Source organism: Pezoporus occidentalis, unplaced genomic scaffold, assembly GCF_034315485.1.
Source record: "Pezoporus occidentalis ecotype Australia unplaced genomic scaffold, CSIRO_AGI_Poc_V1 ctg109, whole genome shotgun sequence".
In the NCBI taxonomy this organism is placed as follows: Eukaryota; Metazoa; Chordata; class Aves; order Psittaciformes; family Psittacidae; genus Pezoporus; species Pezoporus occidentalis.
This window is the reverse complement of record NW_026912875.1, coordinates 3136279-3158649: the sequence shown is the minus strand read 5'-3', so window position 1 is coordinate 3158649 and position 22371 is coordinate 3136279. Positions and strand designations below refer to the sequence as shown.

General features: G+C 39.5%; 1 protein-coding gene across 6 annotated transcripts; it reads right to left on the bottom strand.

The window, feature by feature from the left end:
- Nucleotides 1-268: 268 nt before the first annotated feature.
- Nucleotides 269-13954, bottom strand: CEP57L1 (centrosomal protein 57 like 1). 6 transcript variants are annotated; one of them, XM_062625206.1, is made up of 12 exons: nt 13615-13954; nt 12621-12748; nt 11492-11636; nt 9807-9986; nt 9103-9224; nt 8575-8691; nt 8206-8283; nt 6313-6411; nt 5499-5576; nt 5167-5396; nt 2685-2829; nt 269-689 (listed from the first exon to the last, which is right to left on the bottom strand). In XM_062625206.1, the coding sequence occupies exons 3-12, from the start codon at nt 11631-11633 to the stop codon at nt 537-539; spliced, it is 1344 nt and encodes a 447-aa protein (XP_062481190.1). In that variant the 5' UTR covers nt 11634-11636; nt 12621-12748; nt 13615-13954; the 3' UTR covers nt 269-536. The 6 variants fall into 6 exon arrangements, with proteins under 6 accessions (XP_062481190.1, XP_062481182.1, XP_062481174.1 ...); XM_062625198.1 differs by lacking the exon at nt 12621-12748 and adding an exon at nt 13422-13547 and having other exon boundaries at nt 11492-11659; nt 13615-13953; XM_062625190.1 differs by lacking the exon at nt 12621-12748 and adding an exon at nt 13422-13515 and having other exon boundaries at nt 11492-11659; nt 13615-13953.
- Nucleotides 13955-22371: the final 8417 nt, after the last annotated feature.

Here is a 22371-nt window from a genome sequence, read left to right as displayed (position 1 = left end):
AGTCATGGAATGCCAGTCTCTACCTGTCCCTAAAACTGTCAATAACACTTACAGAGCAATAACATTAATTATAATGAAAATATATATAAATAAGAGACAGTACCTCTTCTTCTGCCTCAGTTGCAATGATCTGAATCTTCAGTTTTTAGGGAAAAGGAAAACTACTGTTTTTATTTGAACAGAATCAGTAGCCCAAGTCATTCTCAAAAAGTGAGCTCTGAGTATCCCCTTGGCAGCATGGGAATGAGACACCAAAGATGGCATACTATTCTAAGTGTAAAAAAAGTATAAAATTTTATTATACAAGTTAACAAGTAAGCATTTCATTAATCCATTAAAACACTTTTATTACAAGTCAGTGTAGTTGAGTTATAGCTACTCTGCATGAAAGTTAATTCTGAGGTGAACAAACTGGCCTGTTAGTGAGTAGGCAGTTTGGAATGTGTATCTATATCTACGCTATATCTATTTCATTTTTTAAAGGTGTTTTGTGAAATTAAAAACTTAAACCACAGTAAACTTCAAAACTATTGTTACTACATGATACCATCTTTTTTCAGTTTTGACTGAAGTTTCTGTACATTTTTTAGCAGCTGAAGAGAGCTTCTGCTTTTCTGCCCAGGACACTTCAGTTTGACCTGAGCTGCCCCTTGCTTCAGTTTCTGAGTTTCTCTCTTTAATTTCTGCACCTAGGAAGAAAGATTACTGATCAGAATATTACACACTCAGAAGACCTACAGCTGTAGAATTTACTGAACTTCTAAACTTCAAACTAAAGATGTCTAAGGAATATTAAAAAAAAGAAAATTGAAACCGACTAATCTTGCACACAGTTGTCTCACTGTAACAGAAAGCACTACAGAAAACTGACCTCACCCACACTTAATAGGTTGTTGAACTCCCTAAGGTAAAAATGCTTGCTTGAGAGAGATGGAACTTCATCGGTCAACAATTTATATTTACAATGGTCTTTTTCCATTTCAGACTGTACAACCCTAACCAACCTCTTCCCCAACCAACCTATAAAATGTACACTGTTTGTTACTGGTTACTGTATCTAAGCAGCCTACTTCAAAGCCTCATAACAAAACTGGAAAACAAAATAAATAGAGTTGATTGATGAAGAATGTTTTTTTAATGACAAATAATACGTCTTGACTTGCATTCGGCATAAAAAGGTCACTCCCAAGGATAAAATTAGGCTGGAAGCATTCCACATGCCAATTTATGCTTTAAGTCAATTTCTAAAAATAATTAACTTGTATTGCATTCTAGAACATATTATTAACTGTGAAACACAGAGATGACTATGGCATTTTTAGTGTGACAGCTTCTAAAAGCTGTAATATGAATCGATAACCAGGGCATGATGAACAATAATCAGACAAAGACAAAGAATGTGCTATTTACATCATGACCGTAAGGTGTATGGTCTGATAAGGGCAAAGATAACTTGTCAGCAGATCTGCAGGCTGATGATAGGCAAGGATGACAACAAGGCTGCACCACATTTTATGTGCTATTCCTCTTTTCATCATTTGAAAAGGAAGGCAGACTGTAGCCATGAAGATATACAAAAGGAATAAACAAAGGTGCAGTTGTTTGTCCATTGTCTAAGGTTCCTGGAGGATGAAATCAGAAAGATTCTGAGGCAAGGAATAACACCATAATTGTTGGTTCCTCAAGAATACCAAAGATTTGTCAAAAAAACAGTTGATATTGCCAAGAGAGGTAGTGAAGATGCAACAGTCAGTGTTCTTGGTCCATATTGCTAACATGCAATTCTGACAATTCTACTTTAACACGTCTGTGCTTGCAGTTATGTGGACAGTAAAAGATTTGAATAAGTAAAATCTATCACAGAATGAATGTGAATAAAACTGGTCAGATTTAAATTAACTATCACCTCTCCCTTTTCTAAGGTCTCACTCTGAGTTTTGTTTTGTTTCCTGTATAAGCAAAGTTCTTAGGTGAGTCTGTTTATCTGGAAACATAAGATGGAAGAACAGAAAACTGTCAGCCAGAACTAGGGATTGCATTTTTATCATATGTTCCACACCAAATTGCTACAAAAACGTTTGAGCTGTTCATCTACAGAAGTGTGATTTTATACGGGCATGCATGAAAAGCTCTATGGCTTTATGTCTCTATGGCTCTAAAACACATATTGATAGAACACATACAGATTAGGAGTTAAAACTGGAAGACTTGTCTGGCTATGATTTTGGAGTAGCTGTGGTCAACAGACTATTTGGTTAATAAAAAGCTTCATTATTTCAGTAATATAAAAGACATCTAATACAGTTTGTATGGGACCTATAGCTTCTATTTTCTCATTTCCCAAAGTGACATGAGACGAATGAAATCTCAACATTTTATCTTAATGCAGTGAGCAGAACTGACAGACTGAGCAACCCAGCTCTGTTTTGCAGAACTGACACAGGGCAGAAATCTTTCCCTCTGGCATATATTCCTCGCTGCCAGCTGTAAGCATTTTTTCTTGATCAAAAGAAGGAATTGGAGGTACAAGAACACTGAGCTAGCTGCCTAATTATAAACACACATACTGAACACCCTGGCTTAAGCATTTCAGTGACACTCTAGTTAATGACAACAGGAGGCAAAATTGTAGCACTACTGTATTACTAGTGTATTACTACCCAGAGTTTATATTTTATTCTTACAGTAGCCTCATGCTTTTTCAGCTTGAATATTTGTTTTCCTTTAATCTCCATTTGTTTTACAAGGCAATCCAGCTCCTGTTCTAGGTGTTCACGAACTTTGGAGTCTTGAGTCTCCTGTATCTGCTTTAGAAGTTCTTGATGCTCACTATTAAAGACAAGAATAGCACACAAAGTATTCATGATATGGTCTCTAAGACTTCTTCCAATATTTTCAGTGTATTCCAGGAGTTGCTAGCCATTTTCTCCAAAGTACATCAATTTAGCATGATGTACCCTCTCATACAATACACATTTATGTGGAATATATTCACACCAGAAAAGGAAAAGTTTTTCCACTAGTTTGCTTATTCCACATTTGTAGCTGATGTGCATCTTATTCCTCCCTCTTGCCAAGCCAAAATAACTACATGTGAAACAGTATGCAAAATGAGAATTTGGAAAGTGAACAACAGCTATGCAGTATGGTATTTTCACTTCCTGTCCAATTTAGTCCAGACTTTGAAAGCTTAATTTAATACAGAAAAGTATTGTTTAAACTAGTACATTTAAATTATAGTTTTTCCTGACAGATTATTCAAATTAAAATATTCTTCTCAAAAAGATTTGCAGTGAAGTGTGCTGGTTAATTAATTTAATCAGCTTAATTAACCAGCTTAATTAAAAGAAATTGGGTATACACAATTATATCCATGATACCTAGATATTTGAAGTAGTAAAAAACAGAGATACTCCTTTAGATAATCTTTTTATAAAGGTCACAGCTTCTTTTCTGCTTTCTGAGTAAGTGCTGCTCCTTGACAGGTTAATTGAAGCAACTGGTTGTTGCAATAAACCATAATGCCTGTCCTTGTGTTACCATGAGTAAGCCGAAGATCACTTTTTGAAGAAAAGATTGGTTGCCAGTTTAAATTTTGCCACATCAAGGACTTCAAATCAGTGTGGACACTCTTAACTGGTTTAACCAACAAATCCTCCTCTGTTCAAACCACAGCTCATAATGTTGACATGTCTCCTATGACCAGCTATATAGCTTTGGCCTACAAGCCTGCATTAACGGGAAGATGCCTAAGAAAATGCCTCAGAAGATGCTGTTGTAATCCACATTTACTTGTATGGCTGGAAAGATGCATACACTCCCATCTAATGAGTAAGCTTCTTCCACACCCTGCCCATTTTCTGGCAGGAGAGTGTTCCTCTTCCACAACCCCCTTACAGGACTGGCAAGTTCTTCTGCTATCAAGAAGGAAAGAATATGAACGTCAGACTGTCTCATCAACAAAAACCCATCAGGTACCCACATATGGAGAGAATACAGAAAGAGTGAGTACAAAGGAGTAGCCTACACTAGGTGTAACCTTATCTAGGTGTTCCTGCTCCAGCAGGGGGATTGGACTAGATGATCTTTTGAGGTCCCTTCCAATCTCTGGCATACTGTGGGATACACGTTGTGTAACAAGCCTCATCCTGCCACAGCTGAACTAACCTATTCTACCACCCAGACTGACTGGATGCTGCAGGCCTACTCAATGTTAACATCACCTTTGCAACCTTCTCCAGGAAAACATTCTGGGTCAACTCCGTAGGTCTCAGAATATGTTCAAAATTTCTGAAAAGCACAAGCTTGAAAGACTTTTCGTTTGCTGCAGCTGTTACATCAGTAATGGCTTGGTTAAGTACAGGATGTGGAAGCAGAAAAACCCAGCTGAAGAGCGTGTCGCTTGCTCACAGGATCAGTTAAACACCAGGCAAGAAAGAATTTTTTGAATGAGAAAAATCCTACCAGCCAGGGCTGCTCAGGCCACCTGTCAACAAGTAGTCCTATACTTAAAACAGGCCAGGTTCAATTATAGCACACTGTCCTGGGTTCAGCAGTAGCAGTCATTTTTCTCCTTCTTAGTAGCTGGTGCAGTGCTGTGGTTTTGACTTTCAGCCTGGGAACAGCGCTGATAACACCAATGTTTTTAGTTGTTGCTAAGTCATGTTTAGTCTGACCAAGGACTTTGTGAGTCTCATGCTCTGCCAGGGAGGAGGGGAAGCTGGGAGGAAGTAGAGACAGGACACCTGACCCAAACTAGCCAAAGAGGTATTCCAGACCACAGCACGTCATGCCCAGGATGTAGAACTGGGGGCAGTTACCTGGAAGGGTTAGATCACTGCCAGGGTCTGGCTGGGTACTGGTTGGCGGGTGCTGAGCGGTTGTATTCTCTTCCCTTATTATTTCCCTTATCATTATTATCACTGGTGGCAGCAGCAGTGGTTTGTGTTATACCTTAGTTACTGGACTGTTCTTATCTCAACCTGTGAGTTACATTCTTTTGATTCTCCTCCCCATCCCTCCGGGAGCGGGGGTAGGGGGAATGGGGGGGGAGTGAGAGACAGACTGTGTAGTCTGATTTACGGCTGGGCTTAAACCACGACACACACCTGTAGCTTCACAGGGCTACCACTGAAGTCACTTATAACATTAGGGATGAGTACTCACAAGTTCATTTCGCCCAGCTCATCTTGCATGGCCCACAGAAGGTCAGAAAGGCTTCTGGTGGCAACAGGTGATGTGGAACAAGAGGATACAGATTCTGAAAGGGCTGTGTGTCCTGAAATCCCAGATGTAGCTCCTCCTTGGCTTCGTGATGAGATACATGGATTGTGATGCTTCATAATGTGCAACACACTTTGAACGTTTGCACTAACAGAATGGCTGGAGCTGACAGACTTAAAGCAGAATTATTAGGTTTGCATAAGTGATTAACAATTACAGTAAAGTGACTTATTCAAACTGCAGGTGCTAATTTAGCGAGATTTGGTTTCACTCACCTTCCCAGCTACAAAAGGTAGTTCACCAGCCCTTACATGTAATTGTGAAAGGTGCATTTTCTTCACTGTAGGATTTCTCTGCCATAAGATAGAAAAAGTAACACAAGAAATTCCAAACTGCTGACCAAACAGCTTGAACTTTTTTTCTTTTTTTCTTTCCCCTAATAAGTAAAATTCAAATAAACAAGCAGTGAAATGTATCACCTTTGTTTCCCTCTGGTTCAAAGAATAATTTCCCACCTGTAAGTGGAAAGAGTAGTACTTTTCAACAGCCAAGACAAGAAAACTACTCCAGATGCATTTAGCTGATATTTTGACGATTAGGTTGACATAAAAGAAATTGAACATTGCTTACTTAATTTTGCAAAACCACAGTTGCAAAATTTTGACTGACTTGTAACATGTGTTACAAAATGAATGCTCTTGACTTCAGCAATCCTCTCAAAACATACCATCTTAAGATGCCTAGTTAAAATTGCTTTGGAAACTAATCTTGCCAGATAAACTGAAAGGTAGCTAAGACAGGACATGGGGGTGGCCATCTGAGAGTGTAACAGAGGTTACTGTCATGCTGGTAAGGCAAAGTTTTCCAGTGAGGTGCTACCTACCAGCCCTAGGACCATCTTAATTATCAAAGGGAAAAAACAACCAAACAAAACCAAAGAGGTATTCAGCACTGTTTTCCTTTGGAAATGGAGTAAAGTGCAGCAAACACACCAAGTGCCTCTTACATCAGCATTTTTCACAAACTCCAATATCTGTATGAGTCAGATACTATCAGCAACAGTATGGTAAAAAAAAACTTCCATGTCACCTTCTTAATTTTTTTCTTCTTCATGTTTTCCTTTTTAGGTTCATTTTGAGATGTCACTGAAGACAACAAAATTCTGTTTATCTCAAATCCTGTTTGGAGCTGTGGGAATAAGCAACAAAGGAAAAATATAATATTAGAAGTATGAAACCACATGGTTTAATTAATTCCCTCTTTCACAGATAAGAACCAATTAAGGTTCTCATGGATGAGATGATAAGAACCAATTAAGGGCACTATTGACTGCCCTGTTAAGAAGACATAAAATACACTTAAAAACTGAACAGATTACTAAAATGGCAGGGTATCAGGCAGATCTTGCATTAAAAACTGAACAGATTACTAGGGTGGCAGGGTATCAGGCAGATCTTCTGCTCTATCTTAGAAGGCCTCAATTTTAAATGCAGCTGCAGCAGCTGTATTTTTCCACTGTGACAACCAACTGAGATAAGCCAATCCTGCCACATGCTGGGGATCTGATCATAAAATCCAAATAATATGAACATTTGGATCTTACAACCTAGGGACAGAGAGAACTGAGCACATCTGCGTGACACTGATGTCAAACCTGCTGGACAATCCTAAGATTGTTCTCTAGTTTAGCTGACACAAAGTCCCATGATAAACAGGATAACAGCTATTCCCAATCAAACATAGGACTAGGACTTTGTTTTGGCATGTGTAACAGTTCCAGCGAAACTATGCTGGAGGTCCATCACAAAAATGAGGTAATTCTGGCTTTTCTGTCATCTGAAGGAAGTGAACCATCCAACACACTATGTTTCCCAACCCAGATCCAACAGACCAAAATCTATCCTAGAGTGAACTAAGATGGTACTAATACTAGTTTTGGACTTGGTTTACTACACCAAAGTCCTTTCTTGAGCAAATGTTTATACTACTGTTCAAGTCAGACTATCTGATGTGTGAAAGTCATTCTTACTATATTTCTCAGAAGATGAAATCTCCATGCAAGGCCTTCAGCAAGCAGCTGAAGCTGGAAGCCCAAAACCTGCAAGTTGTCAGCTATGTCATTCTTTTGAATTCTGGAGGTGGTCAGATACCTGGGCTACGATCTGCAATTTATTTCAAGCTTTCTGGACCGATGAAAGCCCATCATCCTTGGATGAGGTATAAAAACTGACAACAGTGACGAATTAATTTAACCTGTCAGCTCTGCTTATGGCTATGTTCTTCCAATATAATTCTTCAGCTTTGCACCATCCCCTTCTACCTCCGAGAATGCCACCACAACTGCTCTCTTTTTAAAATGGCTGGTACTTCTCAGTGAAGTGAGTTTTGGGATACTACTACTTTGTCCCTTTAACCAAGGTTTTGCCTTCTTTGGCAAATATTCCTCTCTCAGATGGTGGTCCAACAAACTGGTTACAGCCTTACAGAATAATGAATTATTCAAGCTCTCACTTAATGAACAATGTAACAGAATCACTGATTAAAGACTTTTCCATGTACAGTCCAATATATTATATTTCAGCAGATCTGAGCAGAAAGAGGAAAACAAACAGAATAACCAACCTTGCTTGGGTTATAATGTTTCTTATATGACCACTTTCTAGTTACTCTAAGTTAAGGTTACATGATTTAGTTGCAGATTCTCTAGAAATTCATTTTCTACCTAGATCACTTACAGCAGCTTTTAGGCTGATGAACTGTATTATTAATACAAAACCAAGTATAATCCTTCTTGACTGGGATACACAATTCACCTAGCAAGCTTTATACTATGTAGTTTATAAGTAGTTTAGGTAGTATTCCAGGAGTTCTGCCGGGGTAATAAACACGTGCAGTTTAATGTAATTAAAAAGGGTATTTTAGGCAGACAATAGAATTCTTCAGTCATAAAAAATAAGATAAAATAAAACTTTTTCAGTCTACCTCAGCAGTTTTGTCTTGTACTAGCTTACGCTGATGCTCTTCTTCACAAAGCGTTTCTTCTAAGCGTTTGATCTTGTCCTGCATTTGAAGGCAAGAATGATTAGTCACACTTCAGTTTGCCATGCTGAATCAGAAGTCTGAAGTAGGTTGCAATTGTAATCTGGGATAAAACAGGACTGTAGGAATTTTTAAAGCCCAGATTGGAAAAATACTCATGCAAATGAAGCCAGCATGGCATTCAGTCAGGTATGCTTTATGATCTTTAGCTTTAACAGAGGAAACTCTTGCAAAACTTAGTTCTATTAAAAGTATGACATACAAATTATATCAAATGAATGACTTTCAGACTGTCATTCCATGCATGCTTACTTCTGCAATTCTCTGAGTAGCAGTAAGCTTAAGGCACTCTTTTTCTAGCATTTCAAGCTTTTCAAGTTTTGCATACAGTTTCAACAGGTTCTGATCTTCCTCTTTCTGAAGCTGGGCCTAGAAAAAAGTAAGCAATAACGGAGTTGGCAGCTGACTCAAATTGTTTCAGGCAGCAAAAACCCAAACACACTACCCTAAGGTGTTTAACTAGTTTAAATTTCATTTTTCTTAAATTGCTAAGTGATGAAAAACACCAGGCAAAGAAGACTCAAATTTCCAGCAGCCTTTTTGTCTACCAAATGTGCAAGTATTAGCATGGTTTTGCTCATTAGGAGTTCCACCTAGGGAGTCTTTTCATACAATTCATTAAACGGTTGTCATCAACCAGTCAGACAGTAAACTGCTTCTGTTTGGTAACACGCTGATCAGAGCTGAGGAAAAAATACATCTAGGAAGAAGTTCAGATCTTACACATTTCTACACTTTTAAACTATATTACTACTTTGTTAGCATGTTAAAGGGCTTCACCTGTTGTTCCAAAACCATTTTATTTTCCAGTTCTGCACTGGAGACCATTTTCTTCATGTAATCCAGCTGTTTCTCCAGCAGGGAGCAGCGGGATTGTGCTGCATTTAACTGCACACTTATATCTACCAGGAGAAACAAAAGACACTCAGTACAGCAATGGGAGTTACACAGTTAGCCAGTCTGTCATCTCATTGAGGAATTCTCTGTCTTCAAAATATGCAAGAAAAGTTTTGTTAGTCTGAACAAGTCATGTGTTTAAAACACATTATATATATTGATGAGAATCAAAATGTTTTTCCAGAGCTAGTTCCTAATTTGGATTCCAAAGGTGTGAGCACTGCAGTTACTTTGATTTATATCAGCAGATATCCAACCAGAATCTGGTTTCTTCCCTTCTCCTCACTTTTCTCAAGTTAGCAGTGTAATACACATAAGCAGCTGCCTGCTTATTGTAGGAGTTAAACATGCCACCTGAACTCTATTTATGGTTTAAAATAGCTTTATGGGTTATGCAATACTTGGTTAATATATGCAAAAGAATGTTTCAGCTTTATTGAGATATCAAGTTCTTGCCCCTCCCCAATTCTGAAGAAAAAAAAAAGGGGGGGGGAGTGCATTACTTAGAAGTCTGTCAAAACAAACACTCCCTGGATTATGCAGTCTTGGAGTTGCTGTAGCTACACCTTATCACTCAAGAGAAATACCTTTCCTCTGTTGCATCAGTTCTTCATGTGCTGTGTCCTTTTTGTAGGATTCATGCTCTACTGCCTTCTTATACTGAGCAGCTGCTATGGAGAGGCTGCACAGATTATCTTCAGCTTTTGACTTCTCCAACTGTAGACGGTGCATCTTTTCCTGAAGAGTTTTCATGGCTGCCACTACAGCTAGCAAACAGTACTTCATTTTATGAGTGACCTTCCCAGGATCACTCACAAAATGAATTATATTCCCAAGCAGTACACTAACACAGGGAGAAAATGGGTATGTTTACTGCATAACTGAGGTGTAAAGCACAGGTCCTATGAGCAAAACCATTTTCACTCCAAATGACAGCAGCACAAAAAATATCGTGGCAAACTGAGTGTACAAACCCTTGGACTTCTGTTTACACAGATACAGAGAACACAGGTATCCAAGTTAGGTCACAAGTTTTGGTGTAATGCAACTGGTGGGGACAGACTGAAAAAACTAAAACAGACTTGGGTCAGGGGGGAAATCAGATACAAAGGAGCATTTTAGTAGATGATGCATTTTAAAAGCTTACTGTTTCAAAAGCTAATGATTCAATGTCTAGTTTCTTGTATTTGATGACTCTTTAAACCAATTTCAGCTACAGGAAAAGTCTACTAGTTCTCAAAAAGGTACACACACTATCGTAAGTTTAAGACACATACTATACCAACTCAAGCTTCTTTTATGACTTATAATTCTTAATAGTTTCCCAGTACCAATTTTCTCAGTAAAGGAATACCCAGCAAATATTGCTAGCTCCATAACAACTCTCATCAGCTTATCATAGCCCCATTATAATTAATTTTTTTAAAAAAAGAAAGCAGAAACCAGAGAGCAAAAAGATCTTTTTCCATTTTTCTATTGGCATGCCAAACTTTTCCTTACTTAAGCACTTAGCTGCATAGCATTAAATTGACCATTTTAATCCAAAAAGCCCAAGCTCTGTATGACAAAAGATTACTACGTAAGTCACATCTTCTTCAAGTGAAGAACAATGAACACATGCACACACATAGGCTGTGCAATACTGTAAAGTTGTCCATGATAGCAAACCCAAGCATGGTATCCTTGTGATTCATGAAGCTCTCCAGATATGCTAAACCACCAAGCATTTTCTGGTAAGCTCCAGAGAGTAATCATCCATTAAGGCACATGACAACCATAACAGACCCATATTTCATACAGACTACATTTCATGCTGCTAACTTTCCTGGAAGTCTGTGTCATTCAAAAGCTCTCCCAAGGAGTCATACCACACAAATACCCTTAGAAGTGATTTTAAGCTAGAGGGAGTCTAATAGCACTACACAAAGCCAATTTCAAGTCAGTGAACTACCATATGAATGAACTTTTTTTTTTTTTTCCTGCTGAGTTTGAAGCATTTTCCTTTGCTTTTAGAGGAAGTCTGACAACTCTAAGTTAAACAATTTTCAAAGCCAAAGTTTATGAGGATGTTAGAAGACTTGCAGTAGTTTCCATTCCAGACATATGACTTCAGGGAGACTACTCCCGAAGGACACATATACATCCTGTCTCAATGTCAGTCTGATAAGTGCAGTAAGACATTGAACTAAGTAAAACAGAATGGAGAGTTTTCTCAAGAGATTTCACATGAAACAATTAAAAAGAACACTTTAAGGACATGTTTTGGCTTTACCTTGGTTATTGGAGATAGAAGGCCTGTCACCACCAACAACTGCCAACTTTTTTGATTCTATACAAGCAAAGCCTGCAGGAAGCATCCTATCTGGTGGCTGAAGAAAGCTTCCTATGAAACTGTTCTTTGATTCGGAACCCATAGCCTGTAAAACAGAGCTATTTAAGGCTATTAGATCTTTAACAGACTATGTAGCAGTTTTCAAAGTATGTCACTGTGCTGTCCCTGGCCCTGTTCATATCAAACCAGATCATGTGCAATCAAATAATACTTAACACCCCCCCCCAAAAAAAAAAACACCACAGATGCTCAGATGAATCCTGCATTTTAATGCAGTTCCAAAATGATGCCTTTCATAACATTAAACGTATCTCTCCTCAACCACCCAAAATTTTCCAAGATGTTTCTTGGTGCTTTCTAATAATTTCTACTGATCTTTGTCGTTTTAAAAGCCAAGGATTAACATTTTATATTACCTATTTTATAAACTTCAATATCTCCCATTCAACAGTCCCTGCAGAGCAAGCATTCCAAGTTTTACAGCCTGTTTTCTTTTGCAGCCTTCTTACTGCTCTACTGCCTATCTTTTTACATATAATACATAATAAAGATACAGTTCTCCACATTTAGTGTTGAGATAACAAAAGGATATTTAACATGCAATATCCCCAACATTCTCCCTGTTATTAAGTGTATGTATTAAGTCCTAGTTTTCAATTCTCTTTTTACAATCTTTATTTTATCAGATTCACATTTGAAGATAGATTACACCCTGTCACATAGTGATTTTTCTGACACTCAAGACATGGACAGTGAAAGTGCAGAAAGTGCTTTAGTTTAATACAACCTCTAGGAAGTTAAAGTACGTTTTAAATCACACAGCAGGTACCTAGTAATACCAAGCATTTCACTTGATACAGTGTAAGAAATTAAGAGTTATATACAGCTTCAGCTTATAGAAAACCAATTTATTTGGAGGTTCAATGATATAACTATGGTATCCCTCAAGCTTAAAATACTAGGCATGCAACTGGAACAGGTTTCCCATGTGGGCAAGGCTATTTACAGACAGTAGTTCTCAAGAAAGTCACCCAAAGGAGGTATCTAGTAACAGGAGGAAGAAACCCACAGCAAGACTGGAACCTGCTGATGAAGCACACCGCAGGAAAAGCCATTCATATTGGGTGAGCAGGAAAAAAAGTTTCTGATAACAGAAAAAAGTTTCCAGGAACAGCTCTTCCAGCACTGTTTCAGAGGCTGTGTAAGGGAGAACAAATATCACCTGTCCACACCACCATCCCCACAACCAAAGCTACACAGAAATCCTTCCTTCCTCCTCCAAGCTGTCATCACAGAGATGTTGACATGGGCATCTCTTCGCCAGGGTTTTCTTTACTCAGGGACTAACACTCCCAGGGCAAATCCCACAGCTCAGGATGGCCCCCCCAGCATCAGCACGGCCCACCCAGACCCACAAAAGGGGAGCTGCCCAGGCTATCCTTGCACAACAGACCTTCTCCCCATGGGGCCCTGCTGTCTTCCTGCCCGAGCCCAGGCCGCTTGCCTGCAACTGCAGGCAGCCAGGCATGCCACCATCACTGGCAAAAGGTCCCAGCTGGTGACCCTGCCACATCTGTGCCCACACAGGCTGTTCACAGGCCTGCACAGCTCTGTCCTGGAGGACTGGGAAACACCGCACATGGACAGCCGACCGGTAACAGCCCGCTAGGCCTGGCAGGTGTACCAGCCATTTCCAACAGCACAGGCAGCAGTGGCAGTGCAGGGCACAAAGCAGGGAGCAGCAGAAATCACAAGGTATGGATGGGAAAGTCCTGTGGCCGCAGAGGGGGTTACGGGGTCAAGACAGGAGAGGAGATGGGCCTGGCACGGTATGGTGCACCATAAATAGCAAGACTCACCAAATTTCCACTGCTTCTCAACCCCTACACGTTGGTGATGAAAGACGATCAAAAAAGGGTCCATATAAATGCACACATGTGCATGCAATGAGCTTTGCACCACTTCTGTGAACAGAGGAAGGCAACTTGGGAAACTCCTGAGGAAGAAGGTGGGTTTTCCTCAGCCATCTAACCTTTTGTCAGTCAGAATAAGTGGAGACCCACCTTTCCTATGCCCTCCAGTGGAACACGGCTCCCTTGCACACCTGCAGCTGCTTTAGTTTCCCTATGACTTTCACATAAACAACTTCTGCTGTTTCCAAGGAGATGAGTCTGTGGACAGTTGTAAGGAGGGCGGTGATCCAAAGCAAATAATGAATAAGAGAGGGAGGGAATAAAGCACCAGAAAGTTTTAGAGTTTGTGGTCAAGATCAGTAACAGAAAGGGGGGGGGGCATGGGGGACATTCTATCCAGGAGAAAGGGAAGCAAACCCCTTTTGTTCTGCAAGTGAAGCCAGAGGAAAGTGAAAGAGGCCAGCTCACCAGCCCTGGTGATAATTATCCAGCTAATATAGTGTAGACTTCAGTATAAAAAAAAACAAATTTGCCAGCATAGTAGAGGGTAATATGCACCCCGCAGCTGGAGCTTCTCAAGCTATTCCGAAGAGCACAGGCTTAGCAAGGGGCATGAAAGAATACAGCAGTGCATGACCAAGACACCTGTGTTTCCAGAGCCCTTGCTGTGGACATAGTTACAGATGCCTTGCTTTGCCACAGCTTTCTCAGATGCAGAGGCTGAGGGAATGGTTGCTATAGTGCTTAGGGGCTCTGTCAGCGTTATTACTCTAGTAGATGTGCTCTGGTGGAGATGAATCTTTTAATATCTTAGCCAGTAAATATAGTTTATAACAACCACCCTGCACAGGAGTAATGTCTACAACACTGCAGTCTGCAGGAAAGGACATGGGCCAGGAAAAGGACCAAGTCACTGTACATCAGCAAGACATCACCAAACATCCTGGACACTTTCAGACCACTAGGACAAGAAACCTATCAGGAAATAATTAAGTAGCTTGACGTATGTCTGGACGTCAACTGTCCTGCCATCAACTTTTTCCCTCACAAGTATTTAAGTTTCTATAAAACCATCACAGACAAGTTTGTTTTCTAAAAGGGGTTACACAGCCCAAATCCATTGCCAGCTTAACCTACCACTCTTTTATTCCATGCTACTGTGGATGATGGTACACAGCCCTAGAGAGGTGCTTTAAAGCAAATATTGCTTCCCCAATAGTGATGTTTGTACTAAGGCTTGTATGAGGCTTAGGGGAATTTAGCACTTGAACAACACCTGTTAAAGCAGCCAAACCACGTTGTTTAGACAAGTCCTTCGTTGAGGAAATTAGTGCACTCACTTGAGCCTGGGGAACAGCCAAGGTAGAAGTATGCATATTAAACAGAGGCTGGCAAAATACCCCACTTACGGCAGAGGGGGTTGGAGGTAAAGAAGAAGGAAGAAATATTCCTCTCCCACCCCAGTAGCCTGCACTGCTGTGGTGAGTCGGGTGAAGCACTTGCACTGTGCAGGTCGCATCTGAATCAGCATTGACCCTTTGGATTTTTTAACCAGAACTGACCTGGTCTGTGCTGGTGGATGCAGTGGTGATGCTCAGATGTCCAGTGTTATTTACACAGAAACCCACAAAGTAAATACCTATGCAGCAACAAGCATGGGGCAACTCAATACTGACCATGGGCTTGCCATTAACCATCAGTCTGGCAAAGCCACCTTTGCTTGACTCCAAGCCTGACCGAGGAGGCTCCTGGAGCACAGGGCCACACAGCTGCAACCCTGTGTATGGTGCCAGGCACAGCAAACTGCTCTGTAAAAGCACTTCACTAATGCAATTACACTGCCTACCTCCTACCTTGCGGCAGCTGGTGTGCTCACCCCTGGGATGTGAGCATGAGCAGCACTGGTCCCTTCAGTGGGACCACTTCGGCTTGTTGGCTCACCATCCCATGCAGGCGAGGAGCAAGCTTGCACAAAGGCTGGTAGGAAGCAATTCCAAAATCAGATCCATACCTGTATATGTGACTTTAATGCCCCAGAGGAGAGCAAGTAAGCTGGAGTTTGGTACCTTAAGACAAACAGAATTTCCCATTTCATCATGGTCATGTAAGTACTAATGTGATTTACCTTTACACTGTTTATATTTTTTTTGCTGAATGTGGCCTGCATTGAATGCCAGAGTACTGGATCAGGTTGCTGTAAAAATCAATTGACATTTTAGTTACTGCTGTCTAGCACAAGTAAGCATGTCAACAGTGGAAGTTACTGAACACCACTGAAATCCTAAATGTTACAGAAAGGCTAGCTGTGACTTCCTCATCCTCCTCCTCCCCTCCTTTACATTCATTCCCTCTATTTCTAGCCACATCATCAAAAGTTTCAAAAAAATTTCTCTGAGGTTAAAAAATTCAGAAACATTTTGCTACATATATAGTTATGTTCCATATTGTAAAGCAGCATATGGAAAAGTTTTTTTCCACTGTGAACTATTGTAGATTCAGGGAATAATTCTGGCTTAACAGTTTCCCAAAAGATGTACTACAGCAATAATGTGATAATGTAAGGGATGCTTTCACTAAATTCTTGAATGTTTGTTATCTCACAGAGACCCTGGTTCATTCAAAATCACTGTGAGGGCAACCTTTTAGAACCAAAAAGGTGTTGTCAGAGCACCTTCAAAAAGGAAAAAGAAAAAAACGGATCAAATGATTTTTCAGAAAGCAATACAAAGATATCAATCTTTTGACCTGACCCACTGGGCATGCACGATTTATAGTGTTTTTTTTCATAACTGAAAACAAAGTTTCAGATGAATCAAGGAATGATTCACTGTTTATCTGACATAAGAGAAATTTTTAAGACTTGCCCCAACACAGGCTATACCAAGAAACTCCCAGAATGCTGGCTGCTGCTTTGTCTATTCAAGCCAAGCCTTGCTGGTGAAAGGTTATGTGAGAGGCCATTTTCATGACACAATCCAAATTGGTCTGCGTTTTACCCTTTCATTTTCCTTTGAGAACCAGGAAAAAAGCTTGGTCAGCTGTACTAGCTGTGCTGCAACTCTCTTTCAGCCTTACTCCTGCCAGACAAAGAACAGCCTTTCCACAAAAGAAATAAATAATGTTGTAGGCAAACTGCATTGTTGTTTTGGGAACACCCAGTCTGTAGCATCCTGACACAACTGCTTTAATCAGCCTGAAACATACGACCTTGCTCAGGACATTATCTCAGTAACAGGTACTCCTATGCCTTCTTTAATCTAAGAGGGTTAGAAACAAAATGGTGACAGCTGCAAAACTAATAGGAAGTGAAACCTCACTGAACCAGTAAAGCATTTTAATGTGTTTTTAAGTTCTGTCAAGTCCCACTTTAAATAAGTTTACAAAAAATGAATAAAATTTGTTAGAGAAATCAAGGAACTTGGAAGTTTTTTTAAAAACTGACACAGGCAGATCCATGGGAATTAGTCTGCTGTACAAGCTGTGACATACAAACTGAGAGTCTCAGAACTGGATATATAAAGGTTAAATGATTGGTTTCTTCTTTGGTACTACCATAACAAAACCTATTAATTCCTGAATTTCAATTCAAATGGAGAACTTTCATATAATATACTTTTTTTTCAGTCTTGGAAAAAAAGGAAAATATATTGTGTTTTTTTCATGACACTGTATTTACTGTGAAGTATGATAAAACCTGGTATTTCAATGAAGAAAAAATTTCCTAAGGCTTTTTTTTCATTGTGTGAGACCTTATAAGCATTCATACTGATTTTTCTCTAGTTTGTTATTGCTAGAGATAAAAGAAAAGAAAAAAGAGTTGTGTAAGTAAGTAGTTTCATTTTCTTTCTAAGTACTTTAGGAACACAGCAAAGAAATAACCAGGTGGGAAAAAAACAGATCTTTTTTAAAGACAAGATTTTTAGGAATAAAGCAAACTTGGGTCATAATGTCATTAGAGCTTTGCTGTTTTCTTTAATGAGCACAGCAGACCCAATTCCTCATTAAATTGGGCTTTCATTCATAAGTGCATGATAAACTCAGATTCAATACTCTGTGGGGAAACAGAGTTGTTGCAAACTTCTTTAACCTGGATGAGCAAATGATAACTGAACTTAGCATTCAGAGGAGCAAGACCACAAATTCCTATCTAGTAACAGTTGCTAAATTAGCATGAAAGCTAGTGTTATCAAAATATTTACCTTTCTAAGTCTTTAATCAGTCCAAAGTAATTAAATACAATCTTTTTGTAATAAGCACGAAATACAAAACCAAATGCTATCAATGGCCACTAACATACTTTCTTCCTTCCCTTGTAGTACTCTTCCTTGTATCTTCTCCTTTTATCCACCCCCGTGTTATAGTTACTTTTACTCCCTCATCACCTCCCTTTTCATTGTACTTACATCATCCTATAGCTTTGTTGCTTGCTCTTCTCCCTTTGGTATTCTTTTTCTCCTGCTCCCTCTTCCAGCACAAAAAGTTGTCTGTTTTTTTTGTTTGTTTTTTTTTTTTTTACGAAGTAAAAAGATCCAATTATTTTTCCCACATGACAATAACTATCAAGTGTTTTCCCTTCATACTTAGAACCCAGTTTCAACAGATGCTGTTTGCTCATAGTACACTGACTGATGTAGAAACTGAAGTTGCTCTCCTCAGTACTCTACATGAAGAATGTAAAAAATTATATTTTCTCCCCACTGTTAGTTTCTGCTGCTGTTGCCATCATGCTCTTCCATATGTAGTTTGCTTAGCTTGGTCATTTCTCAAAAAATCTGCTTTTGCTCATTAGATTGGAAGCAGCTCTTACAGCTTTCTAGAGAGCAAAGCAGAGTATGTAGTGTCCTGATAGACTGGAAGGCAGGAGGAAATTACTGGCTCTGGTTTTTGACCTTTGATTAAAAAAAAAGAAAGCCTTTGCTGTTGTGGAAAGGGAAGGTTTTCAAGGGTATCTTCAGAATAGAATACTGCGTATCTATGCACAGGCAGAATAGTTAGAGATTAGAGGGGCAAATGCAAAAAAGACATATTAGGGTAAGGTGGGCAAATGTAAGAGTGTGTTGAAATGACAATCGTAGCGAAGAAATAACATGAGGTAGGGTACCGACTCATTCACAGTAACCACTTCTACTGCATGATAATTTTCACCTTTTATGTCTCAAATATTTAATGGGATCACTGAAAGATAGTTCTGAAGATTGCAACTTGCCCTCTAGGCATATGAAATAGACAGATTGTGTCCTCACTGTGTCCTTGGAATTTATTTTCAAAGTAAACTTTTGTTTTTACCAATACTTTTTCAGAGAAAGTGTCAGTCTCTTCATCCAATATCCTTTAACTCCTACTCCATGAAGATGGAGTAGAAGGTAGATTTTTAGCCAGATAACTAGAAGAGCATGGCAGGGACAAGTAGAGAAACATGAAGAGGGTAATTATTCATAGGATTTGTCTCTTTACCTACTACCACCCCTGCATTTTTTTTTTTTCATATATTCATTTCTGTGCTGCTGATAGGTAGGCATCTGGTGGGGAACAAGAACTCCATTCTGCATTTATACAGCAGGCAACCTAAGAATGAGAAAAAAGAAAAAAGTAATAACAAGGAAAAGATGTTTCACTGCTGGCAAGAAATGATTCCCAAAGTCACCTCTTCTCATCAACAAATGAGTCTTTAAAGATGCAGAAAATTTGCAAGCAGATCTGAGTCAGAGTGAGTCCACAGTCTTATTTTGGAGACCTGTTTTGTTGAAGAATAATTTAAAATAATTTAATCTGTTTACATGACTTAGAATATTCACAGCAACTCCAACACATCTACATTGTGCATCCTGAACAGGCACAATAACTTAAGTATTAATGTCAAATAGTTTGTATACCATATGGTATACAATGAGTACTCAGAAATGGTCTATCACTACTTCTGCCCTAAATTGTCTGAGAAAATTTACAATGTTCAGAGCCATGCAATAGAATCCCTGTTTCATGTAATCTGTATATTTAAACTTCCATGACTTCAGAGATGCAAAGAAAATCCGAGTAAGATGCTATGAACTCCTGCACAATGTTGCAGTTATAAAACTGATTTAAATTATTTAAGAGACATTCCTCCCCTATTAACTAGATGTACAGTTTCTGACTGCAAGGTAATTTAGTGAATCTCTAGGGACTTGACTTAAATTCTTGCTAGTCTGTGTGACCTTAATAAATCACCATGAGATGGGACTAGGACTGATGCTCCAGGATGCCTGAGCCTTCCAGCCTCGTTGATGAATCCTGAGTTTGGTAGTGATAGGCTTACATTCCCTTTATATAAAAGAAGTGCAGGTATATGGCCAAAACAAGCAGCATGCACAGTGAGAAGTTAACAAAAGCTGTGTGGGAAACTCTATCAATTTTGATGTGTGTGAAGTCCTACACTAGCACTTGGCACCTTTTTCCTCTTGGGACTCAGAATTTTGAGTCTTCTTCTAGCAGTGAGCACCAAAATCTGTTCTTCAGAACAATGAATAGAGTCCCTGTATCTCCTCTAGCTTCTCTGGTATACAACTTCATTTCATGTGGCTGCTGGTCACAGCATTTTTCTTTGTGTTACTACTGGAAATCACCAAGGTTTGTATTAACAGCCAGACTGCCAAAGGTGTTTAAAAGGCCTGCTGGGCTGTCAGCAGATAAAAATTTCCAATAAGCAATGTTCATTTTCCTTTAAAGTGTAGCTGGAGGAAATAGTGTCCATCTTCCCTATGCTGTTACCCCATGGTTAAAGCATTGGCCAGGAAGTGGGAGTTCCTGGGAAGCATTCATGCTGCATCCCTGACCACCATACTAGACAGGGAGGAAGACGAGCAGGAAGGAAACAGGGAGTCACCACCTTTCCATCTGAAGTTAAGACCCTGTTCAGAAAGGCATGTGAGAGTCTAGGACAAGGAGAAAGCAGCTGAGGCAAAAGACAGAGTAAAACAAGGATGTATCTCTCTCCCCTACTTTAATTGTTGAAAGTGTCCTGGATTTTACTTATACACTTTTGTAGTAAAGAGTTCCTGGACAAAAACCAGCACTGGCTTGGGAATAACTACCAGAAACCAGGAGTAAATGCCTACAGTTCCCTGTGTCTCCTTCCTTCTATCTCACACCAGTGTCATACATTTGCCATCCTCTCTAATAGGGACACAACTTCAACAGTTGAGGTGGTGAATGCTCCTCTTCCATTCTGCAGTCCTTCTGAGCACCTGGGACACTCTCCAGGGAGTTAGAAGTTGTTGATGTAAATCCCTTTGAGCCAAAAGCCAATTCTATCATCACTGAGTTACTGCACTGATGATGTGCATTCTACCAAATATGGCTGAGCACTGAAGCCATTTGTGGCGATAACAGAAGAACCTGAGTTGTTGAGCTCAGAGACGTTCCCCTCAGTTGGACCTCTTTTGGAACTGCTCTACCTAGTTCCCACACCACAAATGGGCACAAAGGTGCCAAGATGCCCAGCTTATTTTCTATCCAGAAACAGACTAAGAGTTTACGTGACTGCTCAGTGGAGTTTTCGGATCTGAATTTTTAGTTTACCCATACTCTCTTCTGGAGTCTAGCCCTTAGTCTTTCTAGGATACATTTATACAGTTAAATGGTGTATAGTCAGAGATTTGGCAAACTACAGCAGGACTTTAAGTGACCTGTAGTTCTGGTACATGATAACTCAGCTCTTCCCAAAGCAACCCACCCTTCAGCATAAAATTACTTTATAGTCTTTCTGCTAGAAAAATTTGGTCTCCTAAAAAGAAGCCAGTGACTAAACTTGCCCATCCCTGCTCCATTTGTGACATCTAAGGAGGCAGGGTTCTGGCACAATAGGCCAGAACACATGGTAGATGTACAAACATGTGCTCAGAAGTAAACCAAGGCCATGCTTTCTCCCACATCGTATGCTGTAGCTTGCTCAACCATTGAGGCCAATCTGTGGGATGATACATGAGTCTGGGCTTGACACCAAGCTTGGGCCTGGCTTCAAAGACAGTAGAGGAGTAGCCTCTGGCTTTCTGGTGTCTCTCTGCAAAACAGGAGTCACAGAACTTTGCTTCTTCAGAGGGCTGCTATGAAGAAAAAATGCACTAAACACCATGGAGTGCCCACTTGTTGTGGCAACATGCCAAAACGCAGATCTAAGAGGGGAGGGTGAATTTTTAGAAGAGATATTTATTCGTATTTACTGGTTGGAATGAAACAAGCCTCAACAAAACTAGGTGTAAATGAAAGCAGCTGAAGGTATCTAATTTAAAAAGCAGTTCCTTCTAAGCTGCACAAGTTTCACTGTGCTCTTACTAGTTCTCCAGTAATTGACTAAGTGTATTCTGCAGTAAAGTGCTGTTTTGTGACATACAGAAACTGGAAAACATTTTAAAAAGTAAATATAATTCAGATGTTATATTTTAGAAAAGATACAACTATTATGTATTGCATTATCAAGAAATAATTCTGCTGTTGCATATGGCTGTAGAAGTCCTTATCTAGTTAAAAAAAAAGGGAAGTTGATAAACCATCAAGGAAGGAAATACTGAGGTTTAAAACAGCCACAAATTTGTTTTTTGTCAGCTTATCATTTTAGAAACTCAAATGCAGTAATTCTGGATGAGTTGCCAGATTGTTTCCTTCATAATTCTGCCTTTCTGTTATCCATTCTTTAGGGATCAAAAACAAGCATATTAACCTCAGTCAGTGAACACACAAATCAAACAAACACATTCCCCTAACTTCAGGCTCTGATTAATTCTACTGGTAGCCTTTGACCTTGATTTCCACATTTCTTGCAGCACATACAGAAGCTTGACCTGGTATTGGAAAACTGCAGAGATTTTGTTGGAAAAAATAAAGCCACCTCCATCTCCATTACCAAGTACTACATTAAAATCTATAAAACAA

What these genes read in the sequence shown, in the direction of transcription:
- CEP57L1 (XM_062625174.1), bottom strand. Translation starts at nt 13,192, where the DNA reads ATGTGCGGTGTTTCCCAGTCCTCCAGGACAGAGCTGTGCAGGCCTGTG. An exon ending in CAGGGCCCCATGGGGAGAAG is followed by an intron (nt 11,650 to 13,004) that starts GTCTGTTGTGCA and finishes AGCCTTAAATAG; the next exon opens with CTCTGTTTTACAGGCTATGG. An exon ending in TGAAAAAGCATGAGGCTACT is followed by an intron (nt 690 to 2,684) that starts GTAAGAATAAAA and finishes CTTTCTTCCTAG; the next exon opens with GTGCAGAAATTAAAGAGAGA.